Below are 22,958 nucleotides of genomic sequence, written 5' to 3' on the forward strand. Positions count from 1 at the left end.
AGAGTTTTCGGGCACGTTAAGGCCCCCAAAAGTGCCCGGATGATTGAAATAAAAAATAAAAAAAAAAATAAAAAAAAAAAAAATAATAATCCTTAGAAGAACAATAGGGCCCTGCGCCTTACTGGCTTGGGCCCTAATAATAATCCTTAGAAGAACAATAGGGCCCTGCGCCTTACTGGCTTGGGCCCTAATGAAGAGACTGAGCGTGAAGCATGGCTGGGCCAACACGCAGGCCGAGCGTGAGAGGGACGGAGACTCGCTGCTGGAGCTCCTGGAGTGAAATAGACCCAGGACGGTGGGCCATCAGCAGGGGCTTTGTCCCAAACAATGCGTGTGTGCCTCTCTGGCGGTATCCCCACCGAAACAATACCCCTCAGTTCCCCCTGAGCAGTTTTCATGCATGCTTTTAAAAATCCCATTGTTTTGACACCACTGAAGTGTTTGGGGGCCCAGATGATGCATTATTCATAACAGAGTAAGAGCGGGTTTGGAGAACACCGGTTGCTACGCTGGCATGAAGACGTCCCGGGACCCCAATCAGCTCTGACACATGACATAGTCCCCTGGTGGTGGGCCCCCATTGGGTGGATGCAACATTCCATCAGTCTTTTGGGGGGTGGACCAGTCCCTGTCATTCATGCGGGCCTGTCCTGCATGTCAAGCCACACTTTATAAACCAAACAGCTTTAAATACCAAAAGCACTTCGATTGTGCCTCTCAGACTGGGCTGCAAAACATCATCATTAAAAAAAAAAAAAAGCTTGATCAGAGCAGGCATTTTGGTCTGTGACCTGCTGCTTGACCCCTCACCAGTAATTAGGAGGGCGGTGAGGGGAAGACCTGAGCTGGGATGGGGGCTTCTGATGGAGGCCTTTTGTCTGAGTGACACTTCAAAGTCAGAGAGGAGAGAGAACACTCTTGAGTATTCCTGGGGCTACAGCCTCCTCTCCTCTTACCGCACTACAATCTTCTAATCCTGACAAGTCGAAGAGGTGCACCTGGTCTTCCAGGTGGAGGAGGTAGGTCGTTATGTTGTTGTGATAATGGAGGATCTTTTAGTGGCCTTAATACATGACTTTAAGGTTTGGCTTTTGTGAATACTGGTCTCGCCCTAAATCACAAGATAGAGGCCTGGATGGAATGGATTTTTAGTTCCACTCCCATCGACTGCCAGAAAAAAATATGTTCTGTTTTGTCCAGTTCCTGCATGTAATTTTCAAGTTTTGTCCTGCTTCCCCCGCCACAAAAGTCCACAGATAGATGTCTATACAAATATATATATATATTCTATCTTGTTCTGGTGCCATAAACCTTTTTTTTAAATTTTTGTTCCCCTTCGAACTTGACCTTGCTGCATTTGTTGCAGCAGGCAATAGAAAGGTGCTTACCCCTGTTGCCACATTCAATCCAAAAATATCCAGCGTTGCACCTGTAAAGCATTTATTTTTGGCTGAACAGACAAGTAACACAAATATTTTATTTGTATACAAATAAATTACATTTGCGTAAGTTTTATTTTATTTTTTAATATTTATATTTTAGGGCGTCCCTTGCCTTGTTTCTTTTTCCCACTTCCTGTATCTTGTATAAATCAGTATCTTCTATTCCGCACATGATAAACTGAAGATGCTTAACTGTCAACAGTTTGTGCTTCCTACTTTTTTCTTCCTTTTTCTTTATAATGGGAGAATGCTCCTCAGTCTGTGCCGCCAAACACACACATACCTTCCACGTTGTAACTGCACTCATAAAGCTTCTGTCTCATCCTTGTGGCATGATGTACATCTGCAGCGAGAGGATGAAAAACAGATGCTCCTGCTATCAAAACCCTTCGAAGCCTTCACAACATTCAGTTAGATATGAAGTCATCTGCTACACACAGCCAAACGACCGTCCACTTCATCCTAATGCAAACAAGAGAGATTGTGGTGTTCCTTTATGGGTTCGCATGATGTAAACAAACATTTTTTAATCCCAATATTTGTTTACATGGAGTCTAGACATTGCAAAAACATGCATAATAATATTTTGACACTTGTTCAAATTTCTTAATATTTGAAATTAAATGATTAATTCACACATAACCTTTTTCAGACTGAGCAAATTTTGTGTGAATAGTAGTGCTGTCAAATGATTAATCGTGATTAATCGCATCATAATATATGTGTGTGTCCGGTGTATATTTATAAACCCAAAAGTATTAGGTTTAGGGGGCAAGCACTTTTTCACACAGGGCCATGTGGGTTTGGATTTTGTTTTCCCTTCATAATAAAAAAACTTCATTCAAAAACTGCATGTTGTGTTTACTTGTGTTATCTTTGATTAATATTTAAATTAGTTTGATGATCTGAAACATTAAAGTGTGACAAACATGCAAAAAAAAAAAAAATCAGGAAGTGTTGAAAATCAACACTTTTTCACACCACTGTATATACAGAAAAAAAAAACTATCATCACACATCTGGATAGGCCTAGATAGGCATGCGTATCTGTTCCTGTGTTTGTCTCTTTTCTTATCTTGCTGTCGGCCATCTCTCGAGTACACAGAGCTGCGTCTGCATCTCAGCCAAAGCGCAGCCTCAGCTCATCGTCTCTAACCACAGGGGCTTGCACCGTCACAGAACAAGCGTGCAATTAGGATGCACCCGTGTCACACATGCCACTTCATGTGCACTTTGAGGAGGTTTCACATGGGTATCTTTAACCAGACTCAAAATTTCAAACCTTTCGATGTTGCTGCTGCATTCATAATGTTTTAAATTTTTACATTTTCAAAAAGCATGGAGGAAGTTGAGCTGATGATATTGTGGTCTCTGTCTGTATGTTTGTCACCCACAGAAAACCAAGAGTGCTCGCAGCACGTGGTCAACGAGCGACTTGGAGAGCTGGTACGCGTGCTAAAGACTGTCATTGGCAAACACCAGGCACTGAACTCGTCAGAAATTCTTGGTGCTGCAGGCACCGTCATCGCCAAAGTCAAAGGTGAGTATCCTCCTTCTGCTCCGCCCCACTTCAGAATCAACAACTTAGAACTGATCTTGTCTTTTTAAAAAAAGTCCATTGTTTGTGTATGTATTAATAGTTTTCAGTTACATGGTGTGGAATGCTAAAAGGCAAAACAGACATGTTTCATTTGTTTCAAGCCACAGATATTTAGATCACCTCTAAAAAGAAGAAAAACTTTGCATGTTGCATTCATCTTTTAAAAAGGATATGGCTTAATGCATCAAGACAATGGTTTTGGTGGACAAAATGCATCACTGCTTTAACTCGTTTTTAACTTAAGTGTTATATAATGTGAAGTTGTGTTTTTGTTGATGGCAGACTTCATATTCATGTTTTGAATAATCTAATTGCATCTATCAACGATCAATCTATCAACAAAAAACTGAACGTGCTTTCATGTAAAAAACATTTCCTGGATTATCAATAGAAAGACATTACTGCATGGTTATGTAATATATAAAACAACGTGCATTGTCAAATATACTCTTAAGTTTCATAGCAGGATATTGATTTTCCTAGGCTAAAATAACTAAATAAATAGGGTAATTCTTCTGGCTAGTGCACAGGAATGTCCATGTGGAACATCAGTGCAGTTTGCAATCCAGATTGCGGCTGCGAAAGAGGGAGGAGATGATTTCTGAGCCACAAGGACAGAGCGAATGTGTTTCTTATTGGTTATCCACATAATTTCCAGCTGTTTACAACATTGTGTTTTCACTTTGGCAACATTGATTTAAGTGGCCACTTGAGTATCATCCTTAACCACTAGAGGGCCAGTGACCCCTCTGAGCTCCCTTGTGTCCCTTAAAGGGCCAGACTCTTCATTGCTTCTGTCAAAGGGAAGTGTTTAACAGAGGAAAATAATCTGATTGTCTTTTTCTGACATGCTTCAGGCCTTCGCCTTTTTTTGTTTGAATGACGAAGTTGAGAAGAAAAGCCAGTCGCCTCAGATACCTGCCTCAAGTTACCTGTAAGACCGACATTCCAGCATGCGCTTCCCACTCACGCTTGCATTTAACACTCCACGTCTATGTCAGCCATCGCTCTTTTGGAATGTTATGAACTTCAGGAAATCAGATGCACATATTCCCTCCCCATTCGTGCTCAGTCCGTGCAGTTTTTTAAAATGCTGCATAGTTTTCCTGAAGAATCTCTCAGGGCGCAGCAATAAAAGTGTCAAGTGTCTCAAGTTATTGAAATTCTTTCTTCCCCCGCTCTTGTCTAGAGTGAGTCAGTGGCATCTGACTCGCTGTATTTTTATCTTCTGATCTGGAGGAGACTCTGTTATCTCAGGTATTTTATCTCGTTGAATGACGCATTGTACCTGATAAAGTGATACCTGCATGTGTTACGGTGCCAGTATATGGTAAGAATCATTCTTAGTTATTTTCAGAAAAACAGTTCATATTGATGCAGAAAATGCTTTTGAGGGTTTTTCTTTGAGAGGACTGCTTTCTGAATGTAGCCATTCCCGTATTTGAGCTGTGAAGGGGGCAGAAGTGGAAGCATTGTTGTAGAACTGCAGGATGTCCTGAGGAAGAAGTCAGCGTTCCATTGCAGGGGCCACTGAGCCGCTCGCCTGCATTCAGAAGCAGAGAGGCATGCACCAGGAGCCACGCACCTCTAACGCTCTCGTCTTCAGTGCCGTCTCCTCTGCTCACTTCGTAGCTGTGAGTATGGGTGGCAGTTGAGGGTGGGGATTCCCATCTCCACGGACAGTCGTTGAGTTTTGTGTAACATCAAACCAAAAAATCGCCCATGCGGAACTGGAAACTACAGATGATGATGCTTTTTATATGGCCTCGTCACTTTTTCTTGTATGTGAGGGGTAAAAAGTGGAAGTCAAGCTTCATTGAATCATTGTGAACTAGGCTGTGGCATTAGTTCCTGAATCTATGTCGTTAATCTATGCTTTACCATAACGAATCTGGATATGACTGCAAGTGCAAGTTAAAGGAGTTGGTAAGTTGGGCGAAAGTTGTTTGAACGTCCTCTGAATGTTTTGAGAGTTCAAGCTTTGTCAGTGTTTCCTGTAAAGGGGAGGCTCATCTAGCAGACAGGAAGCTCTTGGTAAATGCAAGTTTCGCAGCCTCTCTGAGTCTTTACTTGTTGTCTGTCACATATCTGATTTTTAAAATTAAGATTTAACATCAGTAGGATTCAGTGTCTCTTCAATCAGCTCAAAACATTTTTGAAACAATGAAATTAGTTTATGAAGAAAGGCATATGTTGATGTATTTGCATGCAAACTATTCAGCATTTGTTTTGTACTCAAGGGAAGCACGACCTGATAACAAAGCAGCATTAGACACTAAGGAAGAACCTGTAGAGGTTCCTTTTGTTGTTCATTGTTCAGAACGAGTCTGACTATACAGCAGTCTAAAATTACTCACGTGGAATGAATGAATTCTATATTATCAGAGAGTGTAGTTACTAATCAGTCCTCGATAGCTGTGGTGGTCCACTGTTGAGTATATTTCCACAAACACAGTGAGATCTAGGTCCCCTACTGCTGATCATCATCTATTAAGAATTGTAATTTTGCTGCAGACCTTTGTGACATTTGGCTACACTTCTCATGTGGTTTATCACTTCCCACAGGCGTGAACGTCAAGGAAGTCAAAGAAAACAAAGACACAATATTTGGCGAGATACACACATCAATCGATACTTTGGCATTCACCTTTGGCAATGTGTGAGTACCATAGACTTCCCTTCTGTAGTCATATATATATTTTTGAATGCTCTTCATCTGTATAGACTTACTTTCAGTTTCCATGGCCAGTTTTACTGAATACGTCAGCTGTGCATCCTGTTATCACTCTCTAATGCTGATGAAATGTACTTGTGTCATGTTGCAATGCTACTTAAAGGGATTGTTCATCTAAAATTTAAATTTCAATTACTCATCCTCATGTCATTGCAAACCTGAGAGATTCCTGTCCCTCCCTTGAAAGTCCACACAACCGCAACTTTGACACTTAAAAAAAGGCATCATAATCCATATAAATCCAGTTTTAAAAAAGTCCACCAAAGAGACATGATTGCTTTATATTTAATTTAGCCTTTAATTCATGTATAAACATCAATCAGCACACATACATAGGCTTGTGTGAAATGCGAGAACAAATCTTATTGGTTCTTATGTGTCAAGCAAGTAAATTTGAGATTCTGTTTACCATATTTGATGTGCTTTCAAGTTGTTATGCAAAATGATCGGAGAATATTAAAAAACCTTCATTTGTGGTTTGAAGATGAAGTCATGCAGGTTAGGAATGATGTGAGGTTGAGTAAATGATGACAGCATTTTCATTTTTGGATCAACTAACCCTTAATACTGCTCACATTCTTGATCTGTTTGGGATGAAGAAATAGCACGATAATATAGTAAACTTGTGTATGTTCAAGTTATGTTATGTGCAGTGTACCAGCAGTGACTTGCCTGACTTTTCCCTTTCAGAGTGTCTGACTTCCTTATGGGAGATGTGGACAGTGGCTCCAGGTTGGGGTACCCCCAAGCCAGAAGAAGTCGTGTAAGTAATCCCCTCCATTGCCTTTTTATTTAAAAAAGAGTTTAAAAAAAGAAACTTATTTACTAATCCTCATGTTGTTTCTAACACTTGTGCTATTTGTTCAGTGGAACACAAAAGGATAATTTTGCTCTTCACACAGCTCTTTTCCATACAACAACAGTTCATAGTGACCAAGTCTGCTAATATATAAAGCACCATTAAAGTAGTTCTTATGACTTGTATGCTGGAGCCACACAATAGCTTTACGTGAAAAGCAGACTGACATTTAAGCCAGTATTCTCTATTTATAAACAACAGTATCAAATGGCTTCAGAAGACTTGAAATACATTACCATTCAAAAGTTTGGGGTCAGTAAGATTTGAAATGCTTTTAATGTTTTTGATAGAAGTATCTTATGCTCACCAAGGCTGCATTTTTTAAAATGGCATTTATTCCTGTGGTTTGGTGCTCAAGAAACTTCTATATAAACGGTTGTGCTGCTTAATATTTTTGAGAAAACTGTGATAGGATTCTTTGATGAATAGAAAGATCACAAACAGCGTCTATTTGAAATAGAAATCTTTTGTAATATTATACATGTCTTTAAGGTCATTTTTGATCAATGCAATGCGTCCTCACTGAATAAAAAAGGTGTGTAGTTGTATGGACTAGTTTTATGGCATGTGTATGATTTTTATGTCCTTGTTGGCACTTGACAGATGTGGTTGCTATGAACTGTCATGTGGAAAAGTCATGCATGGCGCTTCTGCAGAATTCTTTTTTTGTGTTCCACAGAATAAATAGATAACATATTTTTAGAACCAGTGTGAGAACTATCCCTTTAAGTTGAGATGTCTGCTTTGAAAATAATGAAACCTGGCTGGCCCCTGTGATTTAAAGAGCAAGGTTTGATTAACTGAGACATTGAGAGACGAGATAAAAGAGAAGCACTCAAAAGAAGCACCTTTTCATCCCTCCACCTCTGTAATCAAACTTCTCATCCCGTGTGAAACGTCTTTCTCTTTTTCTCCTCTAGTCTTTTGAAAACCTCTCTGAAGATTCAGGAGGCTGCAATCAAAATGATCTGGCAGGTAAATTGATTTCCTTTATTTCTCCTTTATGTCTTGCCTCCTTCTATCAAGGTTTTCATCTCAAAGCACAGAGAGAGAATCTATCTCGTCACATATTTTATGTGCCTCAGAGCATCAGTAATACGAACTTCAACAAAGTTTTCTAGTTAAACAAACCACACATGAAAGGTGTTGTTTCAGCAGAGAGACAGATGAGCTGTACCGACAAAGGTCATAATTGGCAAGAGAGCTCTACACACCCTGTACCTTCACACTTGTGTTGTTTTTCATATAGTCTAACATTCCTCTTGTTTGCCAAATGGTTGACATTCTTTGGTTTTTTTTTTGGACGTTTGAGTGAGGAATGGGAATCACATGTGGCTTATTGGGTGGGGTGCTTGGATTCGGCGCAGCTGAGTTGCGTGTCAGTGCATTTGACAAAGGTTAAGCACAGATTTTATGAGAGGATCTCACACGCTCATGCCATGAAATAAATCGTACTGTACATACATCTAATGCTACTACAGATTAGTGTCAGTTTTAGAAAGACCTCTTTTCTTTCAAGTCAAGGGGATGGTGGAGAGTATTTATTCCTCTAAAAGCAAGCTTGCCACCCATTTCAGGGCTGTCGCTGCCTTTAATAAAGCTGACTTGTCAAATTTGTCTTGTAACTGTTGGCCTATAAACCCTGTAGGGCAGTAACATTTAAAAGTAGATTTTAAATTACAGTTTTAGAGAGTGGCGAGGCATGGTTGAGGAAATATAAATGTCTTCAAAGGGTACCTCTGTGCATTTTCAGCAATCTTTTTAAACAATGTGGATCATTTGTGTATTTTTGGATGTGTGTTTATATGCGGTGTTCTGTGTGTGTTTCTAGATCCTGCTCTGTCCCCAGAGCTGTCCACTGTGGAGCAGGTGGACCTTCTTCTGCTGAAGAATGACAGTGGAGTAGAGTCGGCTTTGCTCTATGCTAAGGCCTGGTCCAAGTACACCAAAGACGTGCTGGCTTGGGTGGAGAAGCGCCTCAGCCTGGGTCAGTCCATTCTTAAAGCCTGATTTTTTTTTAGTTTTGTCTCAATTGTTGAACTTTTGTGTTTCATTTGGTGTCTCTGTATTTGACAGACATGGAATGTGCCAAAAGCTTTGCCAAGATGGCAGAATCCGCAAAGGCAGTTGCAAGTCAGCAGGTGATGGTCTTTTTGGTAAAATGTGATATATGATTTACTACCATTTAAATTTTTGGGAACATTTTTGAAAGAAGTTAATACTTTTATTTGACAAGGACATAAAATGAATTAAAAGTGAGAGTAAAGACATTTATAATGCATTTCTATTTCAAATACATACTGCTCTTTTGATCTTTCTAATTATAAAAAAATCCTGACCTTTTTTTTAATGGTTTCTATAAAAATATTAAGCAGCACAACTCTTTTCAGCAACAATAAAAAGAAGAAATGCACCAAATGATTTCTGAAGAGTCATTTGACACTGAATAAATAGGAATACATTTTAGAATATATTAAAATAGAAAAAAGTTATTTTGAATTGCAGTAATATTTCACAATACTACTCTTTTTAATGTATTTTTAATATAAAATAAATAAGTAAATAAAAATTTTGCCTTGTGAGCATACAAGACTTCTTTCAAAAACATAAAAAATAAGCTTTTGAATGTTAGTGTATTTGATTTTAGGCCTTTAAGTGACATTATTGTGTGACTGTTTATCTAAAGGACTTTATGCCGTTCCGGGATATCTATGTCTCTGCTTTTAAAGATGAGATTGAGTACAGTCAGGTTCTGCTCCAATCAGCTGCAGCTCTACAAACCAACAAATTCATACAGGTATGATCAGTTATATCTGCCATACACTTGTAAGTGACTATTTAACAAATAAGTTCCTTTAATTCCACATACTTCCATAATACCAACAGCCACTGCTGGTCCGCAAGAACGATCTGGACAAGCAGAGGAAAGAGATAAAGGAACAATGGCAAAGAGAACTAAGGAGAATGGTATACGTGATTATTTGAATTCTTTGAATTTTATCACTAATGTTTCTTCACGACCGATAGTGCTTAATAACCCACATGTTTTCAGAGCGAGGCTGAGAGCGCTTTGAAGAAGGCTCGGCTGCTGAAGGTGCAGAAGAGGGAGGAGTACGAGAAGGCACGCAGCTCCACCAGCCGCACCGAGGAGGAGCAGCCAACAGCAGGAGGCAGGACTTTGGAGAAGAAACGGAGGGTGGAGGAAGAGGCCCTACAGAAGGTACTGTAGAAACTGCACTATAACTCTAAATTCAACTTCAACAGGGTCACAGACTGCACAAACACACACACACCCTTGAGTTTATTGACCTTGTTTATTGGGCATCAAAGTGGTGATGAGAAACACAGAGTTTGTCGGAATTTGTTTGATATTCCTGAACGTCTGATATACTGTCTGAAAATCAGGCCATATAATCTAAACATTACTGTTGCTATACACCCAGCAACTGCATAGCATCGCACCTTAGCAAATGTGAGCATTTTCTTCATAAAATGGAACATTTTTGCAGTCCTGTTTGGTGCCGCTGGTGGCACGGAAATTACACACTTTAGCTTAAAACAGGCTAGGAAAATCACTATGCTTTTGTTTTGTTTGGCTGATTGTCTGTTTTTGTGGTGAATTTAGGCTGAGGAAGCGCAGGAGCAGTATAAAGCCTGTGTGGCCGATCTAGAGGCGAAGAAGGTCAGCCTGTCAAATGCTAAGAGTGAGATCCTCGCTCTAATTCGGAAGGTGGTCTTCCAGTGTGACCTGACCCTCAAAGCGGTCTGTATCCATGTCACAACAAATCTACAGTACAGTTCAAAAGTTTTTGGGTCTGTAAAATTTTTCAATGTTTTTGAATCAAAAATACAGTAAAATGTGAAAATATTATTACAGTTTAAAATAATTTAGTATATTTAAAAATGTAATTTATTCCTATGATGGCAATGTTGAATTTTCAGCAGCCATTACATCAGTCTTCAGTGTCACATGATCCTTCAGAAATCATTCAAATATGCCTATATGGTGCTCAAGAAACTTAATTTATTATTATTAGTAATACTGGAAACAATTGTGCTGCTTAATATTTTTTGGAAACCATGATATGAATAGAAATTTCAAAAGAACAGCTATTATTTAAATGACAAATCTTTTGTAACATTGTATAATCATGTATATTACTATCACTTTTGATCAATTTAATGCATTCTTGCTGAAAAAAAAATAAAAATCTTACTGACCCCAAACTTTTGACCTTCTCCATGAAAATAAATATCATTATTACATACTGACTATTCTCAAAAACTCTCACAGGTGACAGTGAACTGGTTCCAGATGCAGCAGGCTCAGACCCAGCCTCTGTCAGTCAACTACCAAGCTCTAAGTGAACAGGCCAAAAAGTATGAGCCAGGCCAGCGCTACTCTGAGTTCGTGTGCAGCCTACCTAAAGAGCGTGTGTGGCTGGAGTCTCTGTCTCAGGACATCACAGCTTCCTCAGAAACGGGGTAAGTCCACACTCAAGTTTCCATGCTGGCTAGAGAGAAGCTGCATTGTTTGCATCTTCCTCAGGAAGAATGATGAACGAAACAACGGTCGGTGATAGTGTGTTGTTTATCCAGAAGTTCTGCGCTCCATAATCGCTGCCCCGTGTAAACTCTGGCCAGCTGCCCCGTGTAAACATACTAGCCAGTGCTATCACCTCTCTTTACAGTGCATTCAAATCTCACTCTTTCCTGTTGAGTAATCCATTTCACAACCAGCAGAGATTTTGCTCAGACTGTTTTGCCTGTGGTATTTTAATAAAGCATGTTTTTCCTTTCTAGAATGTCCCTTCATAAGAGGTCTCAGAGCAGCACCCGCTCATCCCATGGGAACCTGTCGCAAGGCTCTGTAACTTCTGCAGATAACCACAGCATAGATGGGTTTGAGGGTAGCGTACAACCCTGCAAGGCCAAGATCGCAGAGAGGCGGTCCAATAGCAGTTTAGACATGCAAGGTAAGAGCCACTAAGGATCTAGACTGGCAACTAAAATTTGTAGGTTTAAAATGATCAGTTTCTGTTGCACTAAATGGAATGAAAACAATAATGATTGGTTTTTGAACAGTTTTCCCCTACTTCCATTGTTTGGACAAACAGATAGTCCTGATCTAAACTCGCTGTAACTCACATTGAGCCTAAGTTGCTATGTCAGGCTGCTCATGCAGATCTCATGCAAGTCTTTGGGTGACGTCAGCCTACTCAAATTCACTTTTTCAAATTCAATTTTTATTTTTTTCAAAATTCCGTTTTTAAATTTTCTGGATTCCATTGTTCCGTTTTAATTTTTCTAGACTTTGTTTCAATGGTTAAATTAAATGTTATTCTTCAGAAAGCATGTCTAATTAATTTAAATTATGAAACTTAGAATATTAAACAGCAATTTATTACAAGTTTAACAAAACTACATTTTTAAGGCCCTGTGAAATGTTTTTTTTTCTCTCAAATTTATTTATTTATTTTTTAAACAAATTCTGTTTTCTATAAATTTTTTGGATTCCATTTTAATGGTTTAATCAAATGTTAATAATCAAAAGCATCTCTAATTAATTGATTTTTAAAATTATGAATTTTTTCAGAAATAGTGTGTTGTGTATTGACATTTTTCTGATAAATGAATTCTGGTAAATAACTTCTCTGGTAAATATTCCTTTAAAAGTAATGTTTTAAAGGGTTAGTTCTCACAAAAATGAAAATTAGCCTGTGTTTTACTCACCCTCGAGGACATTTTTGGGTGAACAAACCCTTTATTAATTGTATTATTAGTAGTAGTACTATCATTACATTAAGTAATATTTTTGTCATGGTTTCTTCAAGTTAAACCAAACTTTTAATTTGACGGGTTGCTGTGAAGACCTTTAAGTCTCTGTTTGTATATGATGATAGTTTTACTAAAAAGAAATGGTGAAATGCTCATGAAGTGACTCAGAAATTATGTTTATGCATTCATGTACCCATTTATTGAGGCAGCAGAGGCTGAAAACACTGCGAGCGTAAAACAAAACCGCGCGTCTGCGCCATTCATTCACACAGAACATGCAGGATTCATATTTTAATGGTATTTTTGCAGCTTAATATTCACAGATACTAGTCCATATCACGTTTTGATTTAAGTATAGTATACCTACTTTTCATGCATCCATCCAAAATTGGGCAAATTCTGTGACATTCTGCATTATACAGTTCCGTTTTTATGACTGGATTCCACCATCATGTCTACATTTTCTGCATCACAGAAATCATTGGGCCCTATAACCTGCATTTGTTAGACTCTTAAACTCGCAGACATTTATTTTCTTCCCACTTAATCAAGATCCTGAGATGTTTGGCATTATTAGGCACATATGTTTGGCAAGCTTCAGCATCCTGAACAGTTTATTAGTTTTATAGCTTGACCCGTCCACTGTGGGTTTTTACCCAGCGTGGCCATCCACATCCTGTGCCAGTCCAAGCTGTATGAAACATGTAGACAGACTGATTCTCCTAACACACGCAGGATTTTCTCCCTCAGTTTTAGAACTAGAGATTTCCTCCTAGATGAAAGATGAAAGATAATTCTTAGGTTAATTCTGTGTGTTGTAGCGTTAAGGACGCAGGGCTCCCAGCGGGCCTGGAGCTCAGGCAGTGCCAGTGGAGGAGGGATGTGCAGTGACTCAGAGAGTGCCGGAGGAAGCAGTGAGTCTCGCTCAATGGACTCCCCCACAGCTAGTCCAGGTACTTTTTCTTGTGTCAACACATAGCATTCTACAATGCATTTCACAATTGGCAGTTAATCCCACACCAAAATTGGTTTAATTTATACGTAGGCCAATATGTTTGACATTTCAATTTACAGTTGTTGACTTCGTTTTGATTTGCATATTTGAGCTCTTTCTTGTAGAGCCCTGCACGGGCTTAAAATTTAGGCACTAGCCCGGCCCTGGCCCGAGACGCTCAGGCCCTAGCCCGGCCCACGTCCGACATCTTATCAGAATTACCGACCCGAGCCCGTCTTTTTTTCCCCCCTTCTCCTAAAACAGTTTATACAAAACTGAACTATTTTAATAGCTGAAACAGTTGTGTGTAATGGCAAAATTATTATATTTCGTTTTGTTTTTTTATTAAGTTAATTTAGAAAAACGTTTGGAGCATTTTTGTTCGTTAAATAGCCTATAAGTTTTTGTTTTTTTAAAGTAACGATCAAGCGGCCAGCTGCATGAGCTGATCATAGTCTATGTTTGATAAATTTAGCCTTCTCATATCATCACGACTTGCCTAAAATAAAATCTATAGCTATACTAAAACAGTTCAAGTATATAACAATGTTTAAACGTTAAACCTGTGCTATAATAATAATGTGCGCTAGCCTATATCTAAGTTTGTGCGGAGAGTGGAAGCTAAAGCGCGCTCTGCAGGATATGGAGGAACCAGCGCAAACACATGGATTTTTTTCAGTGGAACCAAATTAAAATAGCCTACGCCGTCATTTAAAAAAAAAAAAAAACTGAACTATGACATGGAAATTGGCCCGAAGCCCGGCCCTAGAGGCGTAAAAAAGTCGGGGCCCGTCAGGCCCGGGCCGAAATGCAGGTCTCTACTTTCTTGACGTCAATTTGATGTTTTTTCAATATCAGTTGACCGCTTGGTTATATCAGTGTTTATTTTCTATATTTTTTTTTATTCTAGATTATTTTCTATATACTTCTATATTATTTGTTTGTTCTATTGTTCTCACCAAAAATAGCCTTCTGTGCTGGCATTAAACAATATACTACTACTGCTGCATATTTTATTCTGTTTTATTTGCCAACATTAACAAAAAAATTTAAATATATTTTTTCATTAAACAACTTGCAGCTTAATTTATTATGTGCAGTAATTACTGGAAATTGTTGTGACGGCTATAAATCATGCATACCACAAAGACTCATCTACATCAGCCAGCTAGATAGTAACATATTTACTTCAGCAGAATTAAAAAAAAATTGCAAAACAATAATGTTCACAACATCAAAGAAAAAGCAGGCATAAAAACATGTGTGATCAACAGATTGTTAGGACATGAGAATGTCAGCACTGGCCTAATCAGGCAAGTTTTATCAGATGTCCTTAAATATTTTACTCTGGCATCAGCCATTCTTATTGTCAAGTGCAACGTGTTTAATCCAAAAAATAATTTCCTCTAAAAATATTGCTAGTTTAGGCACATTTGTAAGTTTTGCGTGTAAAGTGGTTGACCTAGTTCTCAGTGGACAGGATGGAGAAGTGCTCTGCAGGACGTAAGTATCTAATGTGTGTTTATGTGTGTGTTCGTTCTACAGGGGATTTCAAACGCAGGCTTCCCAGAACTCCCTCAACTGGTACCATGTCTTCTGCAGATGACCTGGATGAGAGGGAACCACCCTCCCCATTAGATAATGGTTGGTAGTACAGACCGAATAGTGTCATTGTGAGTGTCTGTGTTCATAGATGTGTGGTGACACCACAGGTTTGTGTTTATTATGCAAGTGCGGAATTGCTCGCACCCATGTTTTTGCTTTCAGTGCAGCTGCGCAGATGGGCTGGGTGTTGACATTAGCAAAATGCCACAGTTGGCAGTTCCTCTCTGTCCACCAAAAGTGTTACATTTCACTTATAATTGCTGAATGTAAACAAATGTTAAAAGTAGGGAAATACGTTTGAAGAACTGGAGAGAAGGTCATGCTTCCTCAAAAATACTAAAACAACCATTAATTAAATAGGAATGCAAGAGTCATGAAAGTTCTTTCAATTCCCATCCCAACTCACATTTGATGATCTTGTGGCCACACCAGAACTTTTTTATTTTTATTTTTTATATTAAAACGCATGCCTTTACTTGTCTCAGGCCTTTCTGAAATGGTGATGGAAACAGCCAGTTCTCCCGGCCCTTTTCGCAATGCTCAGATGTCAAAAGCAGCACAAACTCACAAGTTGCGGAAACTGCGAGCACCTTCTAAATGCAGAGAGTGCGATGGGCTGGTGGTGTTTCACGGGGCCGAATGTGAGGAGGTACGGTCATCGTCATCAACACGCACATCTATTCTGTTCACATTGTTCATTAGAACCGGTTGTCATTCCCTGATCTCTTTTTACATAGTGCTCTTTGGCCTGTCATAAGAAATGCCTGGAGACTCTTGCCATTCAGTGTGGTCATAAGAAGCTCCAGGGCAGACTGCACCTGTTCGGGATTGACTTTGCCCAAGTAGCTAAGAACAGTCCTGACGGCATCCCCTTCATCATCAAAAAATGCACCTCAGAAATCGAGAGTCGTGCCCTGAATATTAAGGTGAAGAATCGAGATGCAACTGAAAGGAATTTGTTTAATTCAATGTTTGTGAGTCAGTTTGTGAGTGACGCCTACTTTCGGTTAATTTCAAGGGCATTTATCGGGTGAATGGGGCGAAGTCTCGTGTGGAAAAGCTGTGCCAGGCCTTTGAGAATGGAAAGGACTTAGTGGAGCTTTCTGACCTCCACCCACATGACATAAGCAACGTGCTCAAGCTGTACCTGAGACAGGTGTGGTGGGACAAATAATCCCAGTTTCATCATGTCTATATGAAACTTGACATAATAGAGTGCAACAGTGTCCGCCCGCTTTTTGGTTTCGCAAGAATTTTTCACATAGGAATTTTTTCTTTGTTATAGAGTTATAAGCCATGAACCAAAGCAATCAGCTACGAGGTGAATCACAGCATTGCAGACTTTGTTCTTGAAAATCTTTTGCCGTGCATTGCTAGTTGCGATTCTCTGTTTTATGGAGATTATATCACCAATTAACAACCTCGTAGCGCATTGTAGGTCTGTCTTTAAGGGTTTGCAAGTTAAAAATCAGTTCCTTATGGAGAAAATGAATGAGATTTTTCCTGCCAAAACCCAACTGTTGCACTCTATAGGGTTCCATGGCTCTTCACATTTTGATGATTTGACACCGTCTAAAAAATAATTCAATTGTCTTTCAGCTGCCAGAGCCATTGATTCTGTATCGGTATTATAACGATATCATCGGGCTGGCAAAAGAGACTCAGAACATGGACGAGACTGACTCAACTAAAGAGAAATCACCAGGAGAGAAGCTGTGCCTCAGTATTGAGCTTAAAAGAGTCCTCTTCAAAATCAGAGACCTCCTTCGGCAGCTTCCTGCGGCCCACTACAAAACCCTACAGTTCCTCATCACCCATTTGGACAGGTACGCTAACACAAACCATGAACCAAAACATGTTTAAAAAGCTTATATAGCAAAGAAGCAGGAATCCGTTATTGAGATCTGTTTTTTTTTTTTTTTTGCTTGTTGCTTGATGTCCTTATGTGTTTAGAGGGAGTGAAATATAATTTATTACTCCTTGTTCTACAGAGTGTCAGAGCAAGCTGAGGAGAACAAGATGACCGCTAGTAACCTGGGTATCATCTTCGGTCCCACACTCATCAAGCCCAGGCAGTTGGAGGCAGAAGTGTCGTTGTCCTCTCTGGTTGACTACCCCCACCAGGCCCGCATGGTGGACCTGCTCATCAGGCACCACCAGTTGATCTTTGATGTCCCCCTCAGCCCTGTATCTCCCACCAGTCCGACAGCACCACAGCCAGCACTCAGCCGGCACTCCCGATCTCTCATGGATATCAAAGAGGTGAGCTGGGCCAGAGAATAAAAGCTGGACCTTTTTTTTGGAAATATTTGAGTTTTTGATTTCTGATCTGTTTATCCTTCATACAGAGTACAAAACTGTACAAGAGACACTCATCTGTGATTGCCTCTGCACAGCTGATGGAGGAAGTGAAGGAGATAAAGACAGGGGACAATAAAGTGCTAACACCTGGTTAGTATGATTGCCTCTGATCATCTTTGGTATTAAAGTTAACATGAAATCAATACTGACCCCCTTTGATGAGCCATGGTAGCATGAAAAGTAGATCATATTTTTCATTTGAATGTGAAAGTTTATTCAAGAAAAATTAATATATTTGTTTTAAAAATATTTAATAAGTAATATTGATGTGGTTGAAAGAAATAATGTATATTTCATAAATGTGGACTGTTTTGTGCAGCTATGAGTTATAAGTTCAAAGGAATTTAATGTTCCTCTATATTTCATATAATGATATAGAACTGCACGATTTTTTGTCTCAAATAGAGATCATGATTCTGAACTAAACAAAATAATGAGTGACAAAATATTATTGCTGCAGTCTGTTTAAAAGTGTTTCATTAATTTGAATTAATTCCTTAACATTTTAATATATATGTATTTAGAATAGAATATATTTAATACACACATTTTTTATATTACAATTATGAAAAATTGGTTTGAATGAATGATTCAATGACTCATAAATCACTTGTGTCATTATTGGATGAATCAGCGTTTTTTAACAAATCTCTTGAATGAATGATTCAGTGACAAATACATTTTTTAACAGTCACTTTTCAACACAAACGTTATTTGAAGCGCCAGTTACTTTCAAAAGGGGATTTGCTCTATTGTGATTGCTACCATAGACATCAGTGTTTATATCTGAACTATAAACTTTCATCCCAGTATTTCTGTGATAATATGAATGACTACAAGACAGAAATAATACTGTGTAGCTGTTTTCTTATCTAAACATGGTAAATATCTGCTCTCTGTGTCCGCGGCAGCGCTAACACCGATATGAGTGTTTCCGGTATGACTTTTTTAAAGATGTAATAGACATGGGAAAATCCTTGTCATTTAGAAATGAGATTGTGTGGGTGTTTGAATTTAGCTCGTCAACGAAAAAATGTTCGTTAACGAATATTTTTCGTTGTCATCTTCGTTGATGAAATTAACACTGCTGTGAATTAGCATTAACTGATGTTATGTGACTAAAACCTGATTTTTTCCCTCCTCTCGCAATAAGTCATATTGCAGCCACCGCACTAGCCATTATTTTTAACGTATAGGCGTGTATCTTTAGTGAAGCAGTGGGAAGAGTCGCTTCTGGGATACTTCTGAAATGTTGCTGCGGCGTAGCTAGTATAAACACAAGCACTGACTAGAGTGGCCGGTGCACGTGTCAGAGCCATAATGTGCTGCAGACGTGTGCAGTGTAAATAAGGGGTTATCCAAGCATTAATGGCAAGGAAAGCCCTTTATAATTGAGAGCGGCCACAAATGAGGTGTTTTTTGGAGGTTATAGTAAATTAAAGAATGATCATGTGACTTTTACTTATGCCAGGTGACCTGTAAATGTGAAAAACTGCATTCTGTTGCAGTTTTGCAAAATATTCCTTTCAAATTGTCTGAAAAACCACCTTTTTTGCTACATCAGTTTTTTCTAAATTGTCGTGTTTCCATTAGGCGTATTTTCAATTCGCAATTTCAGTTTGCACATTTTGAAGGGTAATGGAAAGGTGACAGTAGTTTTTCTGTAAATTTGAGAATTTTGATTGATGAAAGTGGGTGAATATAGTAATAACATGGTAATAACACAAACTTTCATAACTTTGAAACAACACGTACAATATAGTTTTAGTTGAAAAATATGAAGTATTGACTTTTATAAGTTTATGTTTCAGTTAGTCAAAACTGGCCTGGAAATGCAAAAATTGTGGGCAGATTTTGAGAGTATTTTTTTTGTCTCTTCTGAATTAATAATTTGTATAAATTAAGTTCAAACATATTTTTCTTATCAGCACGTGAATGCTCAGATGTCAATGGGGTTGGCTCAGCTCCTGTAGACATGCAGAAGTCCACATCTGTGTTCAGCCGGCCCGGTGCGAGCAGCCGAATGGTGCAACTACGTCCTCAGCGCACCAAGCCAGCGTCTCGGCCCATCAGCATGCCTGTGGAGCGACTGCTCAACGAGCGCAACAGTCGCAACACAGAGGAGCGTGAACACTCACCGGCCGCCATTCAGGAGACCACCGAACCAGAGAAGCCTTTGACACCACGCCTCACCAACTATCACAGAAACCCCTTCATCGACACACAGACACTGAGAAGGACCTGGGACAGACAGTACAAGCATTATGATGTGACGCCCAGAACTGCTATGATAGTGGCCAACCTGCCATCCCCTGGTGTCCCAAAACCGTCGGAAATTAGCGTTGTACCCCAAAGCAGCACCAGTATTAAAGATGGTACAAGCCAGTCCAGCGGGGCTCCGATATCCTTCCGAGCACCACGGACACTGAAACCCCCTCCTGGAACGTTCTATAGACCTCCATCAGTAAGCCAAATCAGGCCATTTGACTCACTGGCAAAACCCGTTTCAACAGCAACAACCACTACCACAGGAGCTATATACACAACAGCCATAACCATATTTACAACAGCGGTCACATCAACAGTTTCGACGGTCTACACAGCTGTCACGACTCCCCCAACCACACCAACAACTTCAGTGAGTATGGCCAAGCCGACCTTTACAACAGTGATGAGTGCTGTATCAGGAGCAGAGGAAGGACTGTCAGAGAACGACTCCATCAGCCCCGCCACACTCTCTCCGCCTCAATCTCCAAGCTCCAGCGCAGAGGAGCTCAGCCCTACAGACGCCAAACCCCTCTATCAGAGACGCAGTCGCCGTATGGAGGAGCTAGAGCACCGAGAGGCCCATTTTGTTTAAAAAAAAAAAAAAAGCCCTGTTGGACAGATCTCGTTTCGCTTGGTACAGTATCCTATATGTGACACTCAGAAAGTGACTGATTCCTCCACAGGCCTCACAAGGTCAATTGTAATAGTCTAGTAGATCCGTCTACGACTTTGTGTATGTATTTGTATGTAAACTGTCATTTTTGTGCCATACTGTATATATGAAAATTGTTTTAATATCCCTTTGAGAAAGGGCAAAAATATTAGGAGAGAGGTGAAACGTCTCTATGAAATTTTGTCTCTTTAAGCTACTATTTTGAGCCAGAAATATCAACAGAGGTCCAAAACATTTGTGACATTCGCTTTTCCATAAGTGAGCACTCTTTTATTTTATTTTCAGATGTCGTTTCTGAACGTCTATGCCAAATATGTCTTATTCTTATTATCTCCTTCACTATGATAAGATGAGACACTTCTATATCAGTAAATAATCAGCTATGTTAATGTGTTAATAAAATCAAAAGTTCTGTGTATTAATTGTATAAACTCAAAAGGAATGTGTATAGTATTGTCTAAATTCATGCCAACTTGCTCATTTTGATGCACTTGCTAAGCCTAACTTTTTAACATACATTCATCACTGCCCTTGCATGATGTCATGCAGTCACTGCTGGCTGTTTGATTTGTTTTATAGTTCGTCTCTTGGAAACACTCCTGCTTGTGTGTGTTTTAGGCTGCAAAGTGCATCTGTTTCTGTTTTATTTCAGAGTTATATCTGCATTTGTTTACAGTTTTACACATAACCTGCTGCCATAAACATACATCTATACCAACAGTTCTTGAAGACATGCAACATGTTTGCAGATTAAATATTTAGTTAAAATTATTTTCTGCTCTTTTTTTTTTTTTTTTCATGTTTTGTCCATTCAAGTGTAAAAGACTAAATGTGGTTCGAGTCCCTCCGTGTTGTTCTTGTTAACTGAAATGTATTATTAAAAATGGTTTGCATTAAAATATAAATATTTGGATGAAGAACTTGTATATTAGATAATAAATTAAGAATAATTCAAAGAAATTTAGAAATGTTGCAATTTACTGAAATAAAAAAAAACCTGAAATTAATTTAAAGATTTATAGTAATATTAGTATAATATTTTATTAGTATAAAATAGAAATAAATATAAAAAAAACATTGCTAAGACACAAAAATTAAAATATCTGAAAATAAAAGCTCATTCAGAATATTAATAAATACTAAATACACCATGATTTCCTTCCCCCTTTTTCATCTGCCAGATAAAAATTGTATGCTTGATCACTTAGAAAAGTAATAGTACACCTCTTTCAAAAAAATAAATAAATAAAAGCATAATTTGAAATCATAGTGGAAGAATTATGTTTAACACTTTAAAAAAAATAACAGTAACAGAGAATTCCTGCCGTAGCAAGCATGCTAAATTAAATTTGTACTATAATCAGGTGAGCATTTAATACTTCATGTCAGAGGTTATTTTGGGGGAGGCCACACTTTCAGTGTCCTGATCGCAGAGGGTGTTCTTGCCTGTCCCTGACAGGCTCTCCCTCCTCATCCCTAATTAGCCATGTCACCTGAGCTGCTCAACTCGGACTCATCCAACAAACACAACACATCAAATATATCACACAATCTCCAAATGTCCAGAATACACAATATAACAACACACACCATCAATATTCCGAAATGCCTCCCCAATCTCCCACATGTACATGTGAATAAACAGTAGTCGTGTTAAAATGGAGGGTTTTGCTGATGGCCATGTTAACCCTGCAGATTAAACCAATCAGATTAGTTGAGTCAGTCAGAAGCAGCAAATTTGTCTGTTGCGTCTCTGTGACTATCATGGACTGTAATTATGTACTTATATTCGTGAATGATAATGAACTCATATTTCTTCAGCACTGAGGTAAGTGTATCATTTGTTTTAAGGGAACACTATTCACTATTAACTAGCTGCTTAGTTTATTAGCATGTAGCCTATATTACTGGGATGTTAACTGTTTATTACCACTTTTAATGCCTTATTCTGCACGACCATATTCTAGATCCCTTAACCTTTCCCAATACTGCCCAATAATGTGTAGAATATTGCCATTTAATGTTATGTTTTTAATTCTTTGATATTCATTTAACTATTAAGATCAAGAGTTTGTGCAGTATGTCTGTCAAAAGAGACTCTGTAATATGAGACATTTGGGAAATGAAAGAGCTTTAATCAGTGTTTGTGTTAAAAGATTACTGTGGAAAATTAGACGTCTAACAGACATAATAACAGCTCTGTCTGAGACTGCTGTGCTGTTTTGGTCCTGCTGTAGTAGTCATTGCTGTGGCTCAAAATAGTTCAGTGGTTCAATGCTAGGCCCATATTTTCCTTTAAAGATTTGTGACCCAATTTCACAAGACTAACAAACAAAGTCTCCAAGCAACGTTTCACTAAAACAGCTGTTTTCATTAATGAAGACTAGCTATCTGAAATCTGATTACAGGGCCACATGTGTACAGCTCTACAATGCTAATGACATTTATCTGTCGCTTGAATTTCTGTACACCAGCTCTGCGAGTTTTCTTTTAGCTTGATTGTGAGGGTGAAGTATGTGATGTGTTGGCAGGTTTGTTGCAGCTTGTTGACCCCTACACGGGGTTAAGTTGGAGCCATGAACACAGGCAGCCAGATCCGTTTGCTGCTCTGGAAGAACTGGACGCTCCGCAAGAGACAAAAGGT

At 38.9% G+C, this 22,958-nt stretch overlaps 2 protein-coding genes across 4 annotated transcripts in view; both read left to right on the plus strand.

Annotated features, from left to right (window-relative positions):
• Positions 1–21,229, plus strand: part of LOC306846363 (rho GTPase-activating protein 29) — a 37,775-nt gene extending 16,546 nt beyond the window's left edge. The window contains exons 3-23 of one of the 3 annotated variants that reach the window (XM_079379686.1): positions 2,839–2,982; positions 5,608–5,701; positions 6,467–6,539; positions 7,556–7,610; positions 8,467–8,622; positions 8,712–8,776; positions 9,322–9,432; positions 9,522–9,602; positions 9,688–9,855; positions 10,261–10,398; positions 10,930–11,120; positions 11,439–11,611; positions 13,235–13,366; positions 14,953–15,051; positions 15,498–15,661; positions 15,750–15,938; positions 16,031–16,168; positions 16,612–16,838; positions 17,004–17,274; positions 17,361–17,463; positions 19,302–21,229. In XM_079379686.1, coding sequence (XP_079235812.1) covers positions 2,839–2,982; positions 5,608–5,701; positions 6,467–6,539; positions 7,556–7,610; positions 8,467–8,622; positions 8,712–8,776; positions 9,322–9,432; positions 9,522–9,602; positions 9,688–9,855; positions 10,261–10,398; positions 10,930–11,120; positions 11,439–11,611; positions 13,235–13,366; positions 14,953–15,051; positions 15,498–15,661; positions 15,750–15,938; positions 16,031–16,168; positions 16,612–16,838; positions 17,004–17,274; positions 17,361–17,463; positions 19,302–20,233 — 3,704 coding nt within the window. In that variant the 3' untranslated portion in view covers positions 20,234–21,229. Of the gene's footprint in view, positions 1–2,838; positions 2,983–4,471; positions 4,969–5,607; positions 5,702–6,466; positions 6,540–7,555; positions 7,611–8,466; positions 8,623–8,711; positions 8,777–9,321; positions 9,433–9,521; positions 9,603–9,687; positions 9,856–10,260; positions 10,399–10,929; positions 11,121–11,438; positions 11,612–13,234; positions 13,367–14,952; positions 15,052–15,497; positions 15,662–15,749; positions 15,939–16,030; positions 16,169–16,611; positions 16,839–17,003; positions 17,275–17,360; positions 17,464–19,301 lie in introns of those variants that run through there. The other 2 variants (XM_079379688.1, XM_079379687.1) reach the window with 2 other exon arrangements.
• Positions 21,230–22,890: 1,661 nt separating this feature from the next.
• Positions 22,891–22,958, plus strand: part of LOC306845907 (retinal-specific phospholipid-transporting ATPase ABCA4-like) — a gene marked incomplete at its 5' end in the record, with an annotated part of 42,454 nt that continues 42,386 nt past the window's right edge. The window contains one exon of the mRNA XM_079378921.1: positions 22,891–22,956. Coding sequence (XP_079235047.1) covers positions 22,891–22,956 — 66 coding nt within the window. The remainder of the gene's footprint in view (positions 22,957–22,958) is intronic.

This window comes from Barbus barbus (genome assembly GCF_936440315.1).
Source record: "Barbus barbus genome assembly, chromosome: 26".
Classification (NCBI taxonomy): domain Eukaryota; kingdom Metazoa; phylum Chordata; class Actinopteri; order Cypriniformes; family Cyprinidae; genus Barbus; species Barbus barbus.